General features: G+C 38.6%; 3 protein-coding genes and 1 non-coding gene across 7 annotated transcripts in view; 2 read left to right on the forward strand and 2 right to left on the reverse strand.

The window, feature by feature from the left end:
- Positions 1 to 5,429, reverse strand: part of LRBA (LPS responsive beige-like anchor protein) — a 435,651-nt gene extending 430,222 nt beyond the window's left edge. The window contains exon 1 of the mRNA XM_044430947.1: positions 5,320 to 5,429. The gene's annotated coding sequence lies outside the window, so the exon portion shown is untranslated. The remainder of the gene's footprint in view (positions 1 to 5,319) is intronic.
- A 56-nt stretch (positions 5,430 to 5,485) lies between these two features.
- RPS3A (ribosomal protein S3A) lies at positions 5,486 to 9,923 on the forward strand. The gene is made up of 6 exons (XM_044430700.1): positions 5,486 to 5,616; positions 6,629 to 6,732; positions 7,033 to 7,220; positions 7,531 to 7,739; positions 9,366 to 9,475; positions 9,768 to 9,923. The coding sequence occupies exons 1-6, from the start codon at positions 5,555 to 5,557 to the stop codon at positions 9,887 to 9,889; spliced, it is 795 nt and encodes a 264-aa protein (XP_044286635.1). The 5' UTR covers positions 5,486 to 5,554; the 3' UTR covers positions 9,890 to 9,923.
- On the forward strand, positions 9,531 to 9,597 carry LOC123023876. The gene has a single exon (XR_006414831.1). It is a non-coding gene; the product is annotated as a small nucleolar RNA SNORD73 (small nucleolar RNA).
- Positions 9,924 to 11,788: 1,865 nt separating the features above from the next.
- The window catches only part of SH3D19 (SH3 domain containing 19), a 79,122-nt gene continuing 66,230 nt past the window's right edge, over positions 11,789 to 24,680 (reverse strand). For 3 of the 4 annotated variants that reach the window (XM_044430697.1, XM_044430698.1, XM_044430699.1), the window contains 6 exons: positions 22,338 to 22,396; positions 20,518 to 20,705; positions 19,897 to 19,943; positions 19,061 to 19,247; positions 16,419 to 16,516; positions 13,839 to 15,299 (listed from right to left, as the gene is read on the reverse strand). In XM_044430697.1, the coding sequence (XP_044286632.1) occupies positions 15,183 to 15,299; positions 16,419 to 16,516; positions 19,061 to 19,247; positions 19,897 to 19,943; positions 20,518 to 20,705; positions 22,338 to 22,396 (696 nt within the window). In that variant the 3' untranslated portion in view covers positions 13,839 to 15,182. Of the gene's footprint in view, positions 12,531 to 13,838; positions 15,300 to 16,418; positions 16,517 to 19,060; positions 19,248 to 19,896; positions 19,944 to 20,517; positions 20,706 to 22,337; positions 22,397 to 24,680 lie in introns of those variants that run through there. The other variant, XM_044430696.1, reaches the window with a different exon arrangement.

Here is a 24,680-nt window from a genome sequence, read left to right on the forward strand (position 1 = left end):
GAGGGTGTGAGCCTCCTGTACTTTTAAAACATTATACATTTGAATGAGTTAAAAACAGCTTCACTATTTCCTGGGTGCTCTTTCATTATGCTTCAGTCTCCAACTTTCACAGTTCAGTAGCTAGCAAATACAATCTACCTTTTCAGACAGCAGTGTCAACTTTTATTGTATCATCTTCTGCTGATTTCTTAGAGCTAAATAAAAGCATCCTACCCAGTTTTATCACTGAGGGATGTAGGCTTGTGCAGTTGGCAGTGGAATTGGAAGGTGTTCAAGTGTAAAGATGAATTTTTGTACTAAAGCCATGTCCTTCAGCTATAGCAAATTCAAACCCAGTCATATCCAGCATAGTTATCCAAGTGAACTTTAATATTAACGTTGGCAAGATTAAAGAAAACCTTCATAAAATTCAGTCAGTCTTGTTCAGTTGAAAAAACCACACATATTTGGTTAGCAGTAAAATTAATAGAGGCCTTGTTATAAATGGAATATGCTACCTACTCTATGGCATTTTTCAAATTCAAAGCACTGTTTTATCAGTTGTTTAGCATACATGAAAAGGAATGTCAAAAGAAGAACAGAGGAGATTATTAGTGGGATTCCTTCAACAGAAAGCCATAAGTCATACTTTTGAATGAAATAAAGTAGAAATAAATAAATACTGGTCCCAAGAAGCCATTCTCAGGATAAGTTTCTTAATGGCTGATTTGTTCCGACAACATCTGGGAGGAGAATGAAACTTTTTATGCCTTGAGATCAGAATCAACTTGCAGGTGCTGTCCTCACCTTGAAAAGAGGAAGGGCTTCAAATAGCAAGTCTCTAGCATGAAGCCTACCACTCCATGAACTCTCCATTACCTCATGCCAAGTATGCTGCCTGCCTTATGAGATTCTTGGAGATAAATACGTCTTTTTCTGGACCTAGGCTTGGGAACTGCAGGTTCTGTCCAGGCCCAGGGATGTCTGGCTCAGGGGCCTCTGGGATTTTAGTTGGGGCTCTCTGGAAGCTAAGTGGTGGTGTTACTGGTTTAGCAGTGGCCCTGGGCACCTCTTAATTGGCTCCACTGCTCCCTCAGCCTCTGTGTTTGTGTTGCTACTAGACTTCAACTTATAGTGGAACTATATGCCAGGAACTGGGGGCTTCAAATGGAAAGGGATAATGCCCACATCAACTTATTCCTGTGCCCATGGAGATTTGTCATTGGGTTTTAACTGATCGTAGATCTCCACTATGATCCTTATGCCATTCTTCTTTCAATTCAGAGTTCACAAAGAGCAGATAAAGCTGCAATTCTATGTGCACATATTGGCTAGTAACTGCTACTCTGTGCAGTGGGATTTCCTTCATGATGTGTGTAAATATGTAAATGTGTAGACGCTCATTAACTTGCTAGCTATACGAGGACAGGTATGTGTTCCTCTATACATTTTTGATTATTGTATTTATATTCCACTTTTTTTCTTTTCAAGAAACTCAAAGTGGCTTACATAATCCTCCTCCGCTCCTCCATAGTATCCTTGTAACAACAAGCTTGTGAGTTAGGTTGGGCTGAGAGTCTGTGACATGCCCAAATTCACCCATTGAGCTTCATGGCTGAGTGGAGATGAGAAGCAAGATCACCTGAGTTCCCAGCCCTGCACTCTCAACTACTATACCAGATAATAAATACTTTCGACTTTAGAAGAGAGTCTAATCTATAGCAGCAGAAGACCAAAAACAAAACAGAAGTAGAATTTATTAGTAATATTGGCATTATTATTATTATTATTACTATTATTATATCTATACCACCAAGGCCAAAGCTCTCTGGGAAGCTTGCAACAGTTCTTGAAATACAATAATATTTCATGATATTCCATTCTATGCAACACCTAAGAGTCACACACTTCTCCTTTGCATGTCAAATAATGATTAATTTAGAAGTAACAAAGAGCTAGAACCTCACCTCTATCCTTGGGAGTTTGGGTTCAAAGACATTTTTTCATAATAAGAAGTCAGATTATGTAAGACATTTCAAGGATCAATAATCTCTTTTGATAAACATTATATCTGCAATAATTGTGTTACACTTTTACCATTTAAGAATATTAAAAGAGCTGAGCACATGTCAAAGAAAGGAATGTTTTGAAACATTTCTTTCTTTATATATTCATTTATATAACAAAATAATATATTTTGTTATATTTTATAACAAAAATAATCAAAGATAAGCTTATGATTGCTTAGTCATACGTTCTGGCTTTTCTCCCTTTAAAGTTCTACACCAAAAGACAGGATAGATATACTGTAAATAAATAAACATAGAAGTTACTGTCTTCTGGGAGTGCATGCATAAAAAACTGTGGAAGAGACTGGCAGATTATCACATTGTACACTGCAGGACCCTGTGAGAAGTTGATCAGTGCGCCCTATGCTTCTGCTGCTGATTATGATACTGACAAGAGTGAAAAAGAAAACCATCCTTTGAGAGTCTGCTGGTGGTGTACAATCCAAAGAACATTTACAGTTTATTCTGACATACAGGAAATACATGAAGCATGTAGGCAGCCCCTGAAGGAACTACCAAGATGGAGTCTGTACAAGAAGATTTTACAACATTACACTGTTTGGGAGAGCGTGGGGATCAAGTGGGTGATCACTTACGCAGTTTGGTAGAGGCACATTAGAATAAAACAAAAACGATTGAGACAATACAATACAAAAAGAACCTTAAGGTAAAAAAAAATCGAATGCACTTGAATTCAAGTGTACTTCCCAATAGTATCTGGGAAACAAGACTTGTAACATGAATTCCTGATATGGTCAGGAATCCCATCTTAAATGTAAAGATTTTCCTACAGCATCAGGCTTTTAGAAGAGATATTAGGGCAAAGCTTTTGCTCATTTTGTCCTGAGAAAATCTTAACAGATAGAATAGGATTTATTATGTCAGACTTGCCATGTTAAAAAACAGAATCATCTAAACCTGCCACTCAGGCCTGGAAAGCACTACAGTTTGTTTAAAAGGAAGTTGCAACCACATGTGTGTAAATTCTCAGCCCTGTAAAGACATATGCTTTTATATAAGGACACACTCAGTGAATTAATCCACTAGAATTAAATTGTCAGTTAAGCCTTTAAGATGCACTCAGCACAGTGTCTAATTCTTTATCTCTAAAAGTGAGTGAAAGCAACGTATTTCTTCCTGAGCAAACTGGGAATCTAAGGTTTCTGAGTTTTCAGTAATCCCTGCATATTAAATATTCCAGAGTTGGAGCTTTAAGAAAATACTTACACTTCAAAGCACAGATCCCACTTGGGAGTAAAAGTACTACTCTGCATGAATGCAACAAACATACTTTAGAAAGAGAGTATTTCTCCTTCAGTGTACCGCACTGTGTTTATTTTCAAAGAAAGAATGAAAAAAATCTATAGATTTCTGTAGCCTGTGAATATGTAAATTTAGAACATCTCATTTCTAGGAATCATTTCTTATTACCAGCTTGACCAAAGCTCAAGAAAGATGTAGCCCACAAGGTTTGAAGAGCCACAGCTTTTAACCCCTGCTTTGCACTTGGTCAGTGAGTAAGAGTTGATTCTGTATATTCTGTTGCATCTAGAAGTTTCTCCAGATCATGCTTTGTATTTGCAAGAAGAATATAGAAGGTTTGTTGTGTTCCAAATCAAGCTTTGAAAACGCTAATAACTTTTTCTGTAGAAAATGTTCTTTATATCTGCAATTATTTGCATAAAAGAAATACAAACTTTGGTTGCAGTCCTATGATTTGCACTCCTGTCAGACAGAATCTTCCAGTCTCAGATGCTGCTGACGGTTTCCTCTAGAAAATTATCTGCATGTTGATTGGGGGAGGGCAGGAAGCCATAGGATTTGTCATAATCTTTCTTCTTTCTTGGTAATGCCCCCTTTCAGAGCTGTCCAAGGTTCTCTGGGGCCCATTTTGCTCCCTCACAATGTAGGTGTCACCATTCTTTCTGCTGTGGTTATGGGGGCAAAGGAAGGATCGGGGGTTTTTGTGGGGGTCCTCTGAAATCATAGCCATATCTGCAGCCTTGGAGCAAGAACTGAAGAATTCTGTGGTCCCTGGGGCATTGTTAAAGGATTATAGGATTGCTCCCCATGTGAACTGCTCTTTGTCAGAAATATATACCTATACAACTTCTCTTTTTTTTTTAGAATAAAACTGTTTTTAAAAACTGTTTTAGAAAAGTATGCTGAATATCTTGGAAAATCTGTTCTTTAGCCACTGATTAGGAAAACCTGAAGAATCTCCCTGTCCAACAGTATTATATAATACCAGAAAATGCCCAGAAAGCTCGAAGTTATTTCAGTAAAAGTAGTGACAAATAGACATTCTAATCCTAGTAGAAAACAGGGATTCTTATTGTAATTTCAAAGTGTATTATCCTTCCCTGGAAACAAGTTCTTCAGTATGCAGTCAATGTGTGACAGCATTAACTCTTCTTCACAATCTTAATACTTTTCAAGCAATCACTTCCTGTTTAATGACTAGATTCCATCCAGTTTTTAAATTGATATTTATGCTTTTAGTGCAATCTGTTTATTTTAATTTGTTGTGCGCTTCCCCAAAATCTCTCGACGTGGAACCGTTTATGAAGTCTTTAGTAAATGGTGGGATCAATTTAAATATATAAGCAAGGCTTCTGAGAACGGAAGAGCTCCATCTGCTCACAGACCAGACGGAAATAGAGCAGAGGTTCTTGCCGGCCGCCGGCCGGCAAGGGTACGAGGCAATTTTCCCCATCCTGCCCTTCCCGTGTCGCCCCTCTACACACACCCTATTCGAGATTGTCCTCAGCTGTCCAGATCAAATGTTCTGGGGGAACTGGAGAAAGGGGCTATATTTTTCCCACTGGTGGGATAATTCAATGAGTAGAGCTACATTCAGGGCACGCTCTCATCAGTGGAAGCAAACTGGGGATGTAAGTCAAACTTATTAGTTCTCCAAGATGATACCTTCAAGAGCCGTTTTCACCTTACAATTTAGGCCCTAAACTTAGGGTTATGACGAGTGTACAGCCAAGAGATCCAGGGAAAGCTTTTCATTTCATTTATCTGAAGTATTTGTATGTCACTCTTCACCGAGAAAGGCTCTCAGCTGAGGCATTATCAATGAAACAAAGCACTCCGTTCCCACAGGCTCACGCTCTAGAAAGACATGACACACGTGGAAAAGAGAAAGTTGCGGTACGAGGAAGAGATAATCGTTCTGTTAGCAGAGCCGGTACGAAGGCCGCGCTCTCCCTAGTTAGCATGCCCGTCGAGGCCGTAACAAGCGGGGGTGAAAGAGCCTCCTTACCGCATGGCGCTCGTATCGCACTGTGTCAGTTCTGAGGCGGCTTGACACCGCTCCTCCACTAGAGGACACTCTGGTTTCCCACCTCCTCTCGGTATGCGGCTTAGCCTCAGCTTCCTGCTCTCGCGACACCTGCAAGACCAGGAGGTCGCGCGCGCTCTCTCTCGCGGGAACCTAATTCCCGTATAATCTCGCGGGGTCTTCTCTTTCCGGTCTCTTTGGCTCTCGGCGCGGCGCTATGGCGGTTGGCAAGAACAAGCGCCTGACTAAAGGAGGCAAGAAAGGCGCGAAGAAAAAAGTGTAAGTCCGCCTAGGCAGGATCGCAAGGGAAGTAGGAGCGTGGCTGAACGAGAGCCGCGCTCCTGGGGTGTCGGATGCCTCCGATATTGCTTGGATGGTGGAAGGGGGGGGGGTCAGTGTGGAGAGAGCGCCGCTGACATGGCGGCTGGCTGGGAAAGGAGGAAAGTGGGTGCAGGAACGACGGGCTTGTGCGTTCAATGGTGGGAAGGGAAGCCCAGCAAGGACACTTTGCCGCCGGCTCAAGCCTCTTTTCCTGCAGCTTGAAGTTGAGATCTCTCATTGGGGCATTCCCCACATCAGTAGCTGCGCCGCAGTGGCAGCGACTCTTCCATATCGGAGAAGAAAGCAAAGCAGTTGCATCAATTTGGGCAAATAAGTTATTAGTGCAGTAGCTTGTAGGCGAGTAGGGCCTAGTAACTGTCGGGCTGTACTTCATAACTTATGTACTTCGTGGCCTTGCTTATCTCGGATGGAGTATTGGCATGCTGTAGGAATGGGTTGCGTTATAATTTCGCAGTATTCAAGTTTGTGGTATTACTGGTTGCTGCTAAAGTGAGCTATCGATGTCTGGTATGGTAACTTGGGCCAGATTAGCAAAACTAATGTGTTTCTTGCTGTTTAAAAAGCTGTGAAGCAATCTTGGTTTTGGTAGACTTGAATTTTTAATCTCAGCTCATCTGCTCGTGAAATTGAGAAAAATAAGTCCTCAGGATTCAGTTCTCCTGTGAAGTACAAAGGGAGAAACATTTTGCTTGGCTGTGTATTTTTGATGAATCAGATATTGCAATTTTTTAAAATACTGGATTTGTCTTTGTGCTTGTAAGGATATTGAAGAGCCGTGTTTCTGGGTCTAGTAGAAAATTGGAGATTTACAAGCACTGACAAGATGCTGTCAAGAACAGGACATTTTGGAGGGCTTTTATGCGTAGAAGACAACTTGTACATAACAGAAAATTTCAGAGTTAAATGTGGAAAAGTTAGTCTGAAGCCGGCCTCTTCTCTTTGAAATCAGGGTTGATCCTTTCTCAAAGAAGGACTGGTATGATGTCAAGGCCCCAGCCATGTTCAATATTCGAAACATTGGGAAGACATTAGTCACCAGGACTCAGGGAACAAGTAAGTTAACTGCATGAAATTTCTGTTACTTAATTACATTACCATTTTCTGAGATTTGTTAGACAGAAGCTTGTTAGATTGATCCTTGTGCTTTTACTTTTTAAATTGTGAATGCTGTTTTCAGTGGATAAAGTAGGGCTTTAACCCTTTTAACCTTATCTGCCCAGCAAAAATCTGTTGAAATTATTGCCTGACCAGTAGCTTAATGAGAACCACAAGTGACCAAAATTTAACAACATTTTGCTGTTTAGTTTCGCATTTGTCTGTAGGGATCAATAACTTAATTTACTATTTCTATAGAAATTGCCTCTGATGGACTTAAGGGCCGTGTATTTGAAGTAAGTCTTGCTGACCTTCAGAATGATGAAGTTGCCTTCCGTAAATTCAAGCTGATCACAGAGGATGTGCAGGGAAAAAACTGTCTCACAAACTTCCATGGCATGGATCTCACACGCGACAAAATGTGTTCAATGGTCAAGAAATGGCAGGTTAGTGATTCTTGCATGTCATTTTGATGTTGTAAGTAGTGTGGTTTGTTGCTGTTTATAGTTTTGTGGGGGAATCTGTAGATGCTAAATAAATTACAATTAGCATGTACACAGTGTCTGATCCTAAATAAGAGGTGGTTCTAATCACCAAAAAGTGTATAGTCGCAGAATTTTTTGTTGTAGTGTCTAAACGTACTGTGTGGAAATTTCACTGAACTTGCTAATAATGTTTTTAGTGTTAAATGCTCATATCTAAATACAAAATTTTGTACATTGAGAAACTGTTAGAATCCTGTTATAATTTTTCCAGACAATGATTGAAGCCCATGTTGATGTCAAAACTACAGATGGGTATCTTCTACGTCTTTTCTGTGTTGGCTTCACCAAGAAGCGAACAAATCAGATTCGCAAGACTTCCTATGCACAGCACCAGCAGGTTCGCCAAATCCGCAAGAAAATGGTGGAAATCATGACACGAGAAGTACAAACAAATGATCTGAAAGAAGTTGTCAATAAGTTGTAAGTTGAATTTTGTGTTTATCTTTCAGTGAGTTGGTTTTCATTCATTTTTAATTCCATGATCTGTAACCATTGGCTGAACTAGCTAGAGCTGATGGAAATTTTAGGGTGAAAGAGCTAGAAGGCTACAAGTTGCCCTCCCTCATTTTAAACAGAATTTGTTTGCACTTTATATTACTATATTCCATTGTGAGACCCAGTGGAAGCTATGGTTAGAGAAGGACTCAGAAGAGCTATGTTCCAGTGCCCACTGGGCTGTCAAAATCACTGATTTTCAGTTTGGGCAGTCAGGGTTGTGTTAAGGATAAAATAGAGAGTAGTGCTATGTAAGCTGCCTGTGGTTCCTGAAAAGACAAAAACAGCCAACATATAAATATGGCATATGGATAAATATAAATAATACCACCTTTTCCAGCTCCAAATGCTAATTGCATTTGGTGATCTACATCCTGTTTTTAGTACATTCATGCACTTGCGATTTCTCTTGAGGGTTTAAAAGAAAAGAGGCCTAAATAGGAAAGTGGCTCACTTTAGCTTAATGATCCATAAAATACATTTTAGTGTTTTCTTTCAAAGAACTGTAGAGTGCACAGTTTTTAGGGTTCACATTTATAGTGCTAGGGTTGGATTCAGACTTTGGCATATTTAGAAGATCCGTGGATATTTTAAGTACACAGTTTCTCCACTGTAAATATTTGCTGCTATTTTCCAGTCATATATGGAAGTAAGCTTGTTGTCATTTTAATGTTATATACATGTTGGATGGTAAATTGAAGTTTTTTAAAAAAATTAAGCTTCATTTATGGTGGGAATTTATTGTTTGTTCTGTTAGCCCTTTCATTTATTTTAATCTGTTAGGTATCTTATTTTATCTATTTCAGCCACTAGTTAGCTTTTCTTTCTCCTGAGGAATTAACTTTTTCTGCCATGTCAAATATTTGAGGCAAAGCTCTCATTTTAACTTGCATTTTCTTGAGCTGTAATGTGTGACATCCTGTGCATATATGATAGGAAGCTGTGATCTGCATCACTTAGTTGCTTTATCTTGTTCGGCTTATTCAGGGATGGGCATCTGGCTCTCTCCTGATATTTTCAGTTACCATTTTCACCTGATGCAGCCACCATAGATAATGGCTTGGAATTATGAGTTGTATTTCAAAACATCCTGACTTAATCATACCTCAAGTATGATTATTTGAAATTTATTAATGGGATTTATTGAAATTAATGGGATTTCAGTTAGTCATTACTAAAGTCCCATTAGTTTTATTTGGTCTTTTAAATATGATTCAGACTGGATTTAGTCTCAGGTTGCCTATTCCCAACTTTTCTGTTCTAATGTGGTTGTTTCTGAAATCTGTCTGACCAAGCTGAATCATATAAATGTATTCTTGGTTCAGATGTTGATCTAGTTACCCTTTCTCAGGACAGTTGTGTGCAAACAACAGAAAAAGACAGATACTGTGCATTAACATCTCTATTCTGGCTTCAGCACTAGCAGCATTCGGAGAAAGGCAGAAATTTGTGCTACCTTTTAAAGATGTCTTTAAGTTATTTGCTCCTTTGTTTCTGATAGGTTTGGTGAGTTGAAGGCTGCTTAATAAACTTTCTTTGCTACCATTTTAGGATCCCAGACAGCATTGGTAAAGACATAGAAAAAGCCTGCCAGTCAATCTACCCCCTTCACGATGTCTATGTTCGTAAAGTCAAGATGCTTAAGAAGCCCAAGTTTGAATGTAAGTAGTTATATTTATAAAAAGATTAGCATTCAGTATATGAATTTGCTGTGGGAATGAATGATGACAATTTGTTTCGGTCCCAGATGATATGGTGATTAATGCATTCCAAAGCTGACATTCCCATAAAGTACCCCAAAGTTTAATTTTTTATGGTGTTTTAAAGGTGTTTAGTGAAAACCAAAGAATCTATTACTAATTGGTATCTTATTCTTTAGATGAGTATAAAGTTAACTTGCTCAATGTAGAATATTAACATCAATATTAATTTAAAGTATATTATTATTTGTAGTGGGCAAGCTGATGGAACTTCATGGTGAAGGTGGTGGTGCTGGAAAGCCATCAGGTGATGAAACTGGTGCCAAGGTAGAAAGAGCTGACGGGTATGAACCTCCAGTGCAAGAGTCTGTCTAAAATCAGATACAAAAAATAAAAGATCTAATATAAATGGTGTGAATTTGTGCTTTTGTAAGAAACATCTACTCATATTTTATATTCATAAAGCTTGCTAAAAGTCTCTGACTTAGCAAGTAGGCCTTTATCTTTGGGTAGTTCTGTTTTGATTCTTTTTTTTAAATCAAAAGGCATCAGGAAGTTCTATTATGTTTCAAAATAATTTTGCCAAACAAGTTTGAATGTAAAGATGGAGGTCTGTTGGTACCCTGAGTTGCAGCTAGAACTACTTGAACAGTACAGTGGTACCTCGGTTCACAAATGCTTCTGTTTGCGAACAGAAAGTTTGGCGAAATTTTGCCTCCGATCGCGAACTCTGCATCAGGTGATGACCACAATCGTGGCCATCTTCCGCTTGCTCAGGCTGCAGCAAAAGCCCAAGATGGTGCCATGCCACCTACGGAAAGGGAGAGCACAACACGAGGGGCAGCCATGAGGGTGCGCTCTCTTCGCTCAAGGCCTTCCCAGCTCCTCAGAATAGAAGGCACACGCATTGAAATCACTTGGCTAGCTGAAGATTGTGTTTAGACATTGTGTTGTTATCTTTTCCTAGTCCAGAAGAGCACATTGTTAATTGACACACAGCAGTTACTCACTGTTTAGAAAAATGTTAGCTGCTCTTAGTTCCATTGAAATTAGTGGGAGGAAGTTATGATTAACTTGCAAAACTAACTTCACTTGTAACTTTAGTTCAGCTTTGTAGGTAATTGACTTTTGCAAGCTTACCTACAAAACTTCCTCGTAGCCTGCTTGGACAATGCAGCTGACAATGTTTTTATTTTTGACAATGTTTTTGTATACAACTGTGTAATTCTCCTAGTGCAAAGCTTTTACTGCTTGTGCAAGAATCAAAATGGCATTCCCGCAAGTATAATATTTTGATCTCACTACTGCAAGCTGTTCCACACAATTTCACTCAGATAATAGTGATGCTGTATCAGGCAACCCTTCTAAATGTGTAAGCTGGACTGCTTCCCTGTCACCACATCACCCATTTTTCTTGTTTTGATGTAACAATTCACATTAATAGTGTTTAAGAGATTTACAGATATACTGGTAATCAAGGCTGCATCCCATGTGTGCATACTTGGAAAATTTTGAAGAGTGGGAAAGTTACGAACTTACCTCTGCAAATCTCTTCAAAAATAACCACTTGGAACTTTCCAGAAGCAAGGAAATAAACATTGGGTAAAATGTTTTCTAAGACTTTGGATAATGTCAGCTGTGTTTGGTAGTCATACAATAAAAGTTCAATGAGAACTAAACATGCTAAGTGGGTAGTGAATGCTGACTTAGGGGGCAAATTTTGTTGCCAGTAATGCAATGCAATACTCAAGCAAGTTTGCATTCAGGTGACCATTTAAAGCCAGATTTTTATAATGGGAATTCAGTATAATTGGAATTCAAAATGGGTTCAAACATGGTTTTTATTCAGTATCCTCAGTGAATGCTTTTATTCAGTTTGGACTGCATTTACGCACCTAGGAGATAAGACATGGGTTGCAGTTGAACAGTTAGAACACAGGTATAAAGAAGCTGTTTTTCAGTTAGAAGTTTCAATAAAAGTTGATATTTCATGCCAATTCTGTTGGTAGTCATCTCATCAGTTTTATGTTTAATTCTAGTCACCCTTGATTTTATCAGGAAACAGTCTCGCTAGGAGAGGTGAGATCCGGGAGGGGTTTTTTTTTAATAATATAATTTAGTTGGAAATTTTACAGTTGGCAAGTTTTTGAATTAATGTGTATAATGGAAGAGTTGCTTCTATCATAGCTGTTTGAAAAATGCATTAGCTGAACCAGTTATGATGGATTACTTCAAGTTGCTCAGGTATCCAGTCATTTGCTTCACACGACAGCTTTAAGCAAACTGGTTTATTGGTTAAATACAAATGTTTTGGGTACCATCAGTTAGGGGATAGTACATTGAACTGTTGGAGGTAAAATGGCTTATTTTGTACACACAATCTTTGAATTATAATTTTACAATTCTGAAACTTAACTACTGTTACAATATTAACATTTCCTAGTTTACATTCACGATTGTGTAATATGTATTGGGCTAAAATGCCCTATGCTGCTTTCCCACCAAACTTGCATACAGTGGGGAGTTTAAAAACCTTTAATACTTTATGGTCTCATTCTGGAAAGTGAATATTTTTCAAGTTTAGACCATTAAACCCATGAAGAGCCCTTTAGATAACAGTGTCGAAGAGAAGTTTCTGCATTTTGCAAATCTGAGCATATAGAATTATGAGACTAGTAATATTGTTCAGCCAAATACCTATTTGAATTTATGAGAGGTTAATAGATAACATCCATTTACTGTCTTATACAAGTATTCACACTTTTTCATTAAAGCCCCTTCCTTTCCAACCTGCCTCTACATGGTTAAATTACTATGTGCTCAAAATATTTACATGCAAACAAAAAAGATACTTTCAACAATTATTGCACTTAAGCTGTGTGGAGCTGTTTTTTGTTGGTTACCTTCAGTAAAGCCTTTCAAAGTATACCCAAGATCCATACTGGCATATGCAGTGCTGGATTTGGGAATCAGTGTAAGTACTCAGCCATTGTTGGGAAGAGATTCTGCTTCTCTTCTAAATAGACATAAAATGGCAAATTATAAAAGCATCTAGTAAGCATACATATGGTATTGCCTTTGTACCATTATAGCCTTCATGAAGTTCTGGGCAAAGATGATCTAAAACTTTGGTTTTTGCAGTCCACATGCATTTCACATGTATACACACAGAAATGGAACGGGTAAATAGCTTCTGTATGCAAAAGGGGGGATAGTAATAAAATATTAGGTACCCAGAACTTCCCAGAAGGCAGGGGTACTTTTTAAGCGGGCAGGGTAGCATTTCCTATGAGATGGAAAATTCAGTACATACTGCCTATCCTTAGCACTCTGTTACATCATCACTTTACTGCTAAACTTAATCTCATACCATAATATGCTGGAAGGCTGGCAATTCTGGCCTTGCAGTCCTTTCTTGTAATGAACTGAACGGCCACACAGGTTGCACCTACTTCTGGAAAAATCCAGCGTTGCTTGAATATGGGTTTTTTCCTGCCTTGCTGAAATTAAGATTCTTCAAAGGGGTTTTAAAGTCAGATGTTCAGAGCGAATTATGTATAACCCTTTGGCTATGTACTTGTTGCTTCAAGGGGAAGACACATGTGCTGCTTGGGAAACCAGTCAAGCAGACAAATCCATGTAGAAACTAACGGAATAGAAACACGTTTTCCATTTTAAAGCATTTTCTGACTGGCAGTGGAGATTTGCCTAATTGAAAATGACATCATTTTGGGAAAAAATGTACATAAAGTTAATCAATAGTAGTATGCAAATATATATATAAGCTACAAAAAGGAACATGTGAGTGACAACTGAATTGCATAGCGTTCCAGTCACATAATTTTGTTTTGAAGTGTTCAGAGATGTGTTGTTATTTATAACATGCTTACCTCGATTAAAATGAAGACAAAACAAGCAGATCCTAATGATGGTCACTTAGTCACATAGAAACAGAGTGAGTCAGAAGGGGTCTCCTGGGCCATCTAGTCTTATCCCCACCTCCAGCTGGCTCCACTCATTACATGCCTACCATGTGCATATCCAGCACAAATAAAATGCCACTTAGGTGGTAGGATGAAAGTAGAGACTCAAGATTAAACAGAATTCAACTTCTGTATGAAATAGTTGCCAAACATCAGACATAGCTCCGAAAGCATTTAGGTATAGTGCATGTGTCAAGGCCATACAATTAGGCTGGTAAAAGATTATTTAAAGACACCGTAATGGAATCTGTGCAACTGCAAGAGAAGCCTGTTTCATGCTGTCAGTTACAAGTTTGGTGATGCTGCCAGGTTTCCTTGTTTTTCACAAGGAATAGTTTTAGAAGAGCTGAAAAGATTCTAATTCCAACTTGTTCTGATGAAATAATTGCTTTTGGAGCATTGGAGATTCTTGATCACTTTATATTTTAGTTGTCTGTGACAAGATTTGTATTACACAAAGTGCTGTTTCCTACACCAATAAAAGGTAAATGAAATCTATTCAGCATGTGTCGGTAGTTTATGAACATGATTGTTTTATGTTCAGCTTTATTTTAAGAATTTTGGAAAATCAAAGGGAAATTTTAAACTGCTTTAAGTTTACAGTTTAGGTATTATACTTCCAACCCTGAAGGGAAGAGAGGAAATCCAAGCAAGAGAAAGCAAGGCAAAATGGAGTTTAATAAAATTTTGTTCTAATTATATATTAAATCGATAGTTCCCATTGTACGGATAAACAGTCATAGTTGAGAGATGTATTTCACATGCATAACGCATTGGCAAAAATATCAGGGAAATTATTTAGAAAAACGTTGAAATTAAGAAATGGCCTCAAGAAACGTGTTGAATCTATGAAGCAGTACTTTGGATGCGGAACAAATAACAAATGTTATATAATGGCATCAGTCACCTGTAGATCCTATGGAATCTAGGAAATGAAAAGGATGGAGAACAGACCACAGGACAACGCAGGAGTAGAGTACATGCATTGCCAGGAATTGCTTCATTCAGTCCACGCGTTCAGTTAAAAAGATCTGATAGCAGATGATAGGAAGCACACCTACTTGAGATCTATGACAGCCACTGCTAGTTAAGGTGGATGATACTGGGCTAAACAGACTAGCCAAGTACAAGGCACCTTCTGTTCATATAAAGTTGCAGCCGTTACTAAGGAATCCTGTGGTTTCAGGCTGGTTTACTCTTCTAACACAAGGCAAGGGATGCATTAAAAGAATGGGCAATTTGACTTACATGGTTTAAAAGGAGAGACCCCCCTCCCCACAGTTATGATAATATAACAAGATTTACCACTTTCACACACAGACTATTAAACATTTACATAACACAGTATCTGTAGTGGGAATGAAGAGATGCAACTCAAGCAGAATTTGAATATTCAGTTTTTAAAAATATGCTAAAACTGCTAAGGGACAGGTAGCTTAAAAGTCCAGTATTGTACCAAATTGTTATTGAAACAATGAAGTAGGGCTTTTAAGAAAGGGTCAACTGGAAATATTATACGATCTAGTGTTCTTTTTTATAAAAATAGTGCAAAAATGCATTTTGATAGTCAAGATTAGATCAAATATCTTAGAAGTCAGCCTCTCTGCTGCCTGAAGTATAATGTGCATTTGTGCTAGTAAGGTATTCACTTGTGTGGGTAGATAATCCATAACTGGGTGTCATCTTTAGGAAAACTGTAGAATCTGAACAAAGTTTTTGGGAAATATTCCAGATTTGCCATATAGCTCTCCACTCATCCATTCTTCATCTACAGGTTCCAGTTCTGTTATGATATCACCAGCCTGTTGGAATATGTAAATTGCAGTCAACATAAATCAGATCCTGTTAACATGCTTTATCCATTTATTTTCAATATTGTAAAGTACTGTGGATTACTCCCTGGTGAAAAATTTGCTCACAGTCTTATGTATTCATTTGCCATTTTTTCAGTTATAAAAGATTTAAAGTGAAACAATACTTCTGAGGCATTTAAACCTCCCACTAGTAATTCTGAAAGTGAACTTGGTAATTTGCATATCTCTACAGTGTGGAAACATTTCTATACTGTTCATGTTCAATTTCAGAGTGGCATGCAACAATATACATGATTATTTAAAACCTAACACAGAAACATATTAACAACCAGAGTGAAAAGGCAAATAAAAATAAAGCAGAAAGGGATCAATCAGATTTAGGTGGTTGGGTAAATGACATTTACCCTGCTGCTGAACAGAATGCATTAAATCACAAGGCATTCCAAAACTGGGATGCACTAATGAATATAGTTACATAATACAGTTTTGATAAATACACTTAGAGTAAGGTCTTGGTGGTGTGTCTCAGCTGAGAAGCAAGCTGCTAAACTTAGGCTGCAGTACCTAGAAGTCTCATTTGAAATGCATGGGCTTATTTCTGAATAGACATGCATAGAACTTGACTGTCTGTCAACTGAAGTTACAGGTTTATCATAACACTAGTCTATGTACATATCTTTGGATGTGTTCACTATGGGAACTAAAAAATACTGTGTTGCATCCAGCCCAACACTGTCTATGTTGATTACCAACAGTTCTCCAGAGTTACACTCTGTGTACCTGGAGATAATGAGTATTAGAACTTGTAGTTTTAGTACAGTTTTGAAAGCATGGGTTCTACCAAACTGTTTCCCCGCTGGACATCAGAATCAATTCATTAAGTTTGAATACTTGAGTTATGAACTATACATTAAATAGTTAATTGGTTCATATGGTGCAGAGGCGGCCACAAATTTTTACAAAGCAGCTGTAATAGTTAACTTTTTAAATAAAACTCCTTTCAGGATATACTCATTCTTTCATTTTCTACTAAACAAGAAATGTAGGCCAGTGTTTTTCATATCTCTTGTAGTGCTGCAAACAAAAATGAATGTAAAGAATACTCACTTTGAAGGACAGTTCATCTGTATTCTCAGCATGAAAGTCATACAGGGCCTTGGCTTTTCCTTTCTTCCCACCTGCAGGCTGTGATGAATGTGTTTCTCCTGTAAAATTTGATTATTTTACAATGCAGTTGGTATAAAACAACAAAAAAAAATTCTGTAACATTTGTTGCCCTGGTCTGGCATTGGGTTTGGAAGATGAAGGGAAATGAGGGCAGGAATCTGATTGTTACATTGTGAAGGGGGGACATTTTAAGTGCTATATGTATTTTAATGAATCCATGTCTTAAGTAGTATGCAAAACTGTTTAGTTTTGCTCATGATCCCTTATAAATAAAAAAGTTGCAGACAGGTCAGTGCTAGTTAAATAGCAAAAAAGTGGCCAGAAATCTGGATTACTGCCTGACCAAAAGAAAGAGTTCTTTAATTCCTATCCTGAAAGTTTATTTTATTGGTTAAAAGAGAGTGCTGCAATCCTTTTCAGGGCATATGTTTTAATTTAGCTGCTACAGAGCAGAGAGTTTAAATATCTTTAAATATCTTCCTTTACTAAAGGTAAAGGCTTCCCCTTGACATTACGTCCAGTCATGCCTGACTCTAGGGGGTGGTGCTCATCTCCGTTTCCTAGTCGAGGGACCCAGCGTTTGTCTGCAGACAGTCTCCGTGGTCATGTGGCCGGCATAACTACACACCGAAGTGCATGGAACGCTGTTACCTGCCCACCAAAGTGGTACCTTTTTATCTACTTGCATTTGCATGCTTTCGAACTACAAGGTTGGCAGGAGCTGGGACGGAGCAATGGGAACTCACTCCGTTGTGCAGATTCGAACCGGCGACCTTTCAATCAACCAGCCCAGCAACACAGCGGTTTAAACCACTGTGCCACCTGCAGTCCCTATCTTCCTTTAAATACCTTTAAATATTTTTAAATATTTAAATACCTTTACATATCTTCCATTAAAACTGCCGTACTTATAGTTATCCGAATCTATGGAAGCAAGTCTATGAAACTGCACATCTATGATGCATACAGACCATATCATGGTAGGTTAATCAACTTAGTAATAAAATAATAGTAATAAAATAATAGTAATAAAATATTAATTCCTAGGGAATATAATATGGCATATAGAGTTGCTGATGAGTCATCACAACAGTTGTACCTCTGAATGGCAGAGAAAATACCTGAATGCTGATTTCATACAAAAAGCTTATAGTATGTTGTCTTGTTACTAGAGAACTTAAGTCAAACAATAAGCTGCTATCCTAGCCAGACAATAAGGATCACCATATTGACTACAGATTTATTAAAGTACCTATGGTTCTATATTACCTGGAGCTAATGCTGGAGCAGAAGCATATATTTGTTGGTGCTACTGCACCAACTAAAGTACTAGGGTGCAGCACTGGAATGATAGATAAATTGTCTATGCAACTAAGAAAAGCATCAAGCAGTAAGATGCAGGAAGGCTCCGATTACCAAGGCAATATCCAAAGAGCAGATCTGATCACTATGTTGCCAACAACATAGATACAAGCATATAAAATAGTTACAGAATAGCATTAATGCATATGAAAACATGGGTATGATCTACTTGTATCACGGATGATGTCCTAGCTTCAGGATACTGGATATGTGGAATTGTGCTTGGTATACCATGAAGCCAAATGACAGCCTAAGCCTTTGATTTCATATCTGCCACTTTATCTAGCTCAGGGTCTCAAACTCAACTTAGCTGGGGGCCGCTGAGGCTGGGCCGCATCAAGTATTCCACCACCGCGGTGGTGGTGGGCCGCTCATCCGGAGGCCGGCCCAGGCGCCGCTGGCGCTTTGAAGGCAGCAAGCCCCCTCTCCCGTGCCCCGCCCGTCCCGGCAATTGGCCCGCGGGCTGCGAGTTTGAGACCCCTGATCTCCTTAAGCTAATATATTTCCTTGGTGCACTGTCTGTTTTTCAAATTCCAAGTCCTGCATGCCACAAGTGCTGATCTCTTTAGAAATGTAACTAACCCTCTCTCTAGGATGGATTGTCAGTTCCATGGCATATGTGTAGTTCTTCAAAAACCAAATTGTTACCAAAATTAAACTTAGATGGAAACTCAGTGCAATGAAAAACAACTATCTATTAGACAGCTACTTCAAAATGTAAGGCGGCCTTAAGTGTAAGATATGTACAGTTGGTGCAGGGAGGGAAGCAGAGTGCAGGGAACTAGCAAAGCACTAAATCTGGAACCATTCCTTTATCATTTAAAATTCTTTCATCTAGCTTGGAAACCCTGAAGTATCTTCATCTGGGAATTTCAAAGGAACAAAGCACTGTGCTGATTCACTAGATGCAACAACCCACCATATGCAAGTGATTCAGCTGAATAAAGGCACAATGCCCTTGTCAAAGTTCCAGAGTGTTATTGAGAGCTCTATTTTTGATCTCCACCTACACCAGTGTGGCAACATGTGCAGGTTTCAATCACACACTGAGGGCTTTTTGAGACCACACATACCTGTCATAATCCCATCTTCTTCCCATGCAAGTTACTCACATTCTGGAGTTGTGGCACATGCTTTTTATTCATGTCTGAATTTGTTCTTAAAGCACTTTCATTACGACTAATAGATAAATCAATTGTGTTTTCCTTTCAGTACTGTACCTGAGCAAACCTGAACAAACACTGCAGGAAAAATTCCTTCCTTTCCATTTAATCTCCCTCTGTACCACTCTGAGTCCAAGTGCTCTAATATCAAGATGTGGTCTCCTTTTTTAAAAGATAAGTCTTCCTGGGTTTCTGCTGTAAAATCATGGAGTGCATCACACCACTCTCCAGCAGGTTCTTCCAACTGTGAAAATGAAAATGCATCTCAGGTGTGTGTGCACATGAGGGGGAAATTTTTCTAGTACTGCTCAAAAAGTAACTGCTCCATTAATTCTATGCACATCATCTAATCAGCTTAGAACAGATTAGTGGCTTGAGGCTAAATGTGAGAAAAGCTCTGTTATCAATCCTGCCCTGTGGGGACGAATAAAAGATAGAAAATCTTCTGTTTTAACTTCATAACAGCAGTGGGCTTCTTTGTCTATGTAACTGTTAAGAGTTAAAGGGTATTTCAAGTAGAAATCTGATTTCATTGGTTTTTCGGAAGAGAAAAGAAAGAAGAGTTTGTTGTCATAGACCCAATGACTGTGAGCCATACCTGCTACCAAACCCAGACCCTCTTAATCCTTGGTACATCTCAAGGGGAATCTGTCCATCTGTTAACTGTTTCCCCCCTTATTCCTACAGCACTCTTTCTACTGTTACTAGAAAACTGGCATTTCCTAATTGCAGAATTGGTTTTCCTAATCCAAATGTTATTTCCTTAAAACTGTAAGAGTTTAAAAAGTGAGAGTGAAAGCTTAGTCAAATGTTTACTTATTACTATATTTTCATAACATACTAGAATAGCAGAATCTTACACTGCCTGCATTATTAAATATTAAATAGATGACCTGTGTCACGGAGGCAGCATTCTTAATGTTCAGAGATGCTCCATCACCTATATAAAAGGATAATAAAGCAAAAATATAAATCATGTCAAGTACCTATAATGTGGTGTTTCCACATTTCTTCACTGTAACTTATTAACGTGGCACTAACACATTTTCTTGTGATGCTTAATGTAGACAGGGCTTGTGATTTTACACTGATACTCTTTGTCCTCAATACATAAACACACTCTGTCTCTGCAGTACAACACAAACAAATCCCTGACTAGGCACTGTTTTGCCTTGACTGACTCCAAATTCTTGTGATGTGTACATACAGTATATGTGTGGTTTCAACAAACAAAAAACACACAAAGATATTTCTCTTCTGTTATTATGATAGCTGCAATGTAGTCAAGGAGCAACAGGAGATAGTTTTTACGTAATAACTTAGGTGTCATTAAAGAAGGCCAGTCAATCTGAGGTTCTTTCCAGGCCTGTATGTATTTTTAATAATGGCAAACAAAAACTCCTTTTTTCAATATTTCCTACTGACTATGCAAGAATTGCTACAAACTTGCATAACCAGTATAAAGCAGTGCTTTGTTAAATATTAGTGACCTAGTCATATAAAAAATTTTTAACCTGGGTCAAGCAAATCTTCAATTACTTCAACAAAGTTCAATGGGAAAATTCCAGTGGTGCCTCTCAGCTCTCCTTTGGCCCATTCTTCATTGACATATTTCTTCAAAATAATGATTTCACCTTCTGAAAAGCTTAATTCATCTTTCTGATCTCCAATATATTCAAATCGAGCTATACATCTAGGGCCTCTAAAATAACAAAACAGAAGATAAAAGAAAAAAACTTAAGGAAGAGCAGTAGTTTTCCTTTATAAACATTTTTATTTTTGTATAAATTCTGGATCACAACCATCAATAAATCAAGTGATTACTTACTGTGAACTAAACAGCACCTTTATTTTTAAGAGTGCAATGCACCAAATAATTGCTGACCAAAGAGACAGTGTGTCCCTTTCCTTTGGCTCTACACACAGAGATGCACTAGGGCGACTCTAACCCTGCTTGCCACAAACAGGTACTGCTTATGCAATCACAAGCAAGGAAATGACTAAAGCTCTTCTGTGAGGTTGACTGAAGTAAAACAAATCATATATAAAGAAGTGGTAAAGGAAAAGACCAGTTGTAAAAGGCAAACTTACAGAAGTCCAACAACCAAATTTAATTAATTTGAGGTGGATTCTCATGTGGTTGTCCACAATTCTCCAAACTTGCAAGGTTATGGGCATCCCATGGAGGATAAGAGAAACACAGATGCTAGGAGTGTCTCTGCATTCCCGTTGCCCTCAAAAACATTTAGATGTCAAATTTGGTCCTCTCCTCCTAAGGAGGAGAGGCTAAAGCATGGCCTGGTTTCTGAGAACGAGGACTGGTTTTTAACCCCATTGTTGCAAAGAAGTCTTTTTTTTCTGGGCTTCAATCCCACCAGCTGAGAGGAGGGCCTTCTAAAGACCAGTTCCCTGCTATGATCTTAGACGGTTTTTTAAGCCTTCTGCTACTATGCCTTTCTATGCACTGCCTTTGCTATGGCCAGTGTCTGCTGGTTGTAAGATTGTGTCCTCTTTCCCTTAACTCCAAATGTAAAGTGCTATGTAGCAATATTTCAAATAGCAAAGCCGAATGTGCCTGCTTTGATTTAGCAAGACTGTAAGACATTTGCATTTGTTACCTTCCTTATGTAACTCACGCTTTCATGAGAATTGTGATCAAAGTTACCATTTTTACCATCCTATATTTTATTGTCTATCGACTGAAAGCACCAACTCTACACTGAAAACAAATTAACATTCTTGAAAGGTTTGTTTGAGAGATGATACCATCTGCCCATTCCTTTCATCACTACATGTCATAGCATTATTTCTTTTGCATGCATACACACAATCTTGTTCTGTACCTTGCATTATAATGTATTTTGCATGAATGTGAATATATTGAACTTGCAGAAGTCAAGCAGCACGAACACATGCAGAATAGTTCCCAGAGAATCCTTTCTTTAACTTATCTTTAACTTCCCAAGTGAGCTTATCTGCCTCAAATGTCAAAGTTAGGAGTTTTGCTACACGGTTTTCTTAAGCAAAATCCTTTACTTATTAACAAACATTTCTGCTAGTGTATGAAATCTCCAGATCAGGCTTCAGCTTTCGATGGGCTGGATCCAGAACAACTTCATGTGACTATTTCTGCTTCTATAAGGTATGTGTCTGAGCGTGTGCAGTTTCTGACACCTCCATCTGTGGCCACCTGCACTGAACCCTATTTCACAGACTTCCCTGTTCTACAAAAGTGGCTCTTCAGTGAGATATAAGGGACTTTGTCCTTGGCTCCCTTGATTTCGCTTATTTACCTTTAACACCATCTCAGGTGAGCATCTCTAGGAATACTTACACAATATTTGGTGATGAAAAACTCACTTTTTTCCTGTTGTTTTCTCCTGGAATATCAACCTAGACAGGAGGTAACAAAGAACATTTACATGTTTTGCTTGTTTTCTTCAACTGGCTTTAAGAGCAGAATATGTTTGCACTGCCTTATTGAATAAAGCTGCAGTTCCAACTGCAGCCTTCATGTGGCAATGCTCAATTGCAAGAATATCTTGGTCGGTAATCAAAACGGAAGATGCACGTTTCATTATCACTATTGAGTATTCCGAAGACACAACATGTTCTAGACTTCCCTTTTGTTCTTAATAACACGTTTCAATACCGACGGTCCTCTCTGGGTTGCAGGCATGACTGGCAGAAATCAAGACCGAGCACAATTACATGCTGCTGCCTTTGGTTCCTGCTCCGAATTAATATTACCATCTATTATCAGCTTGTTCATGTCACAATAGTAAGAATTATTATTCAGACATATTCATTCCAGGACTTTGAACCCTTACATCTCAACATCTGCAAGCCAAAATAAACAAACGGATGCTGCAATTCCTGCTGCTATATTCGTACAAAAGCGGCTGGTTAAGAATCTGAGAGTTAAAGAAAATTGCACAGAGGCACTAATATTGTGCAAGCATCCTCAGGGAAATAGGCTAGAAAAGCAGCCAGAGACATCCTAGGATGACTGTTGTACACTTTCTTGCAAGGCAATACCTGCACTCAGTGCCAGGATTCTTATCCGATGCCAGAACTGCAAGTCTGGCGTAGTTCAGGCAAGCCATGAACAATCTGTATTTGGTGCTATAATAAAATAATAACATTCATGTGCATACCAAATGTTTTGGGAATTAATCAAACTGATTGTTTTAATTAATATAAATGGAAATGGACAAAAACATACATTTATGCACGCGCGTGCGCACACACACACACACACAAAGGAATTGTATATCTCTGCTGTCACCACAAATGTCAATATTAACATTTAAGGTGTGTTCACCCATTATCCTGGAATCTGTGTTAAAAGCCATATCCTGTGCTGAAATGAACATAAGAACACGACATTAGGCTGTTGCCATTATTTATCATCACCATCATTATTTGTTGTTCATTTTTATCCCACTATTTAAAATACACATCTTCAGTGCAGCTCACACAATAAATAATCAGATATGCCTCAAGCTGTTTCAGACATATGGTAAGGCAGCGCCATGTTAACACATGTTTTGCAACACCTTAAAAGCAGAAGAGTGAAGCAGCCTTCAGCACAATGCCTAATCTGTTCCCAACCTGCCATCTGATCCTCAAACTGCTGTAGCCATCCTGTGACTGATGTCAAGGATGCCACTTTAAAATCAATTAGTTTGGAAAAAGAAAAAATGTGTATCTGTATTTCAGTAGAAATTGATTTCATTAAAACTCTGTATGAGCACTAGATGAAACAAGTACTCAGGCACCACACTTTTGCAATGTATTGTTGTATTTAAGCAACTACAAAGTAAACTCAGATTTTTTTTCTAAATAGTTGGACTATACAAATAATCATAAACAGAGAAGGCCACACAGCATAATATACTTCTCAGAAATGCTGCAAGTAGGCCTTATTGGTTTCCTTGCCTGTGTCTGAGGTTAAGGGGTTTCTAAGGTTAAGTCCTTCCATTCATGGCTGTAGCAATGCTGGTATGGCTGACTATGCCGCAGAAACCTAATAGTATCCTGCAACTAAACACAAGGGAGTACATGCGACTGGAGTTTCTTTAAATTTACATGGTGTTCCTCACTGACATAGAGCACAGCAATTTTTGCAACACAGCTTATATGACTGCAACACCCTTCTGAGGAAATGTACTAACATATTTGTTGTAGGAACCCTTGATGGGTGGACATATTGTAGGATCCCCACATCCACAGGGGATACAATCCAGTCCCCCCAGTGGATGTCTGAGACTGCAGATAGTAGCAACACTACATACAGTCAATTGTCAACTTTTGCAGATTTGATTATTTGCAAGTCTGACATCAATAATTAAATGGTTTTCTTTTTAAAGTTTTGTGGGCTACTGCACCACGAATATGCATGAGGACGAGAAAAAGGAGACCCGCACAGGAAGTGCTGTGTCTGTCCACAGACAGCTGTAGAAGGAATGTTCCCCTTCCCACCTGCCACCACAGCTGGCGTGGAATGGTGCACTGCCCTCTGCAAGAGCATGGTGGATGCTGGACGTGGGAGCAGGCATGCAGTTGTGCGTGAGACTGAGCTGTGGTCTAGCATGGTCTTGTTTTCAGACTGCAGTCAGCCATGGTTAAGTGAAACCACAGTAAGTGAAACAGCGGATATTGGGGAGTTACTGTA

Source organism: Varanus komodoensis, unplaced genomic scaffold (genome assembly GCF_004798865.1).
Source record: "Varanus komodoensis strain SLA01 unplaced genomic scaffold, ASM479886v1 scaffold21, whole genome shotgun sequence".
In the NCBI taxonomy this organism is placed as follows: domain Eukaryota; kingdom Metazoa; phylum Chordata; class Lepidosauria; order Squamata; family Varanidae; genus Varanus; species Varanus komodoensis.

Bases quoted from the DNA above. Each gene is read 5' to 3' on its own strand.
- RPS3A (XM_044430700.1), top strand. From the start codon at position 5,555: ATGGCGGTTGGCAAGAACAAGCGCCTGACTAAAGGAGGCAAGAAAGGC. The intron at 7,221-7,530 runs GTTAGTGATTCT...TAATTTTTCCAG, and splicing joins CAATGGTCAAGAAATGGCAG to ACAATGATTGAAGCCCATGT. The intron at 7,740-9,365 runs GTAAGTTGAATT...CTACCATTTTAG, and splicing joins AAAGAAGTTGTCAATAAGTT to GATCCCAGACAGCATTGGTA.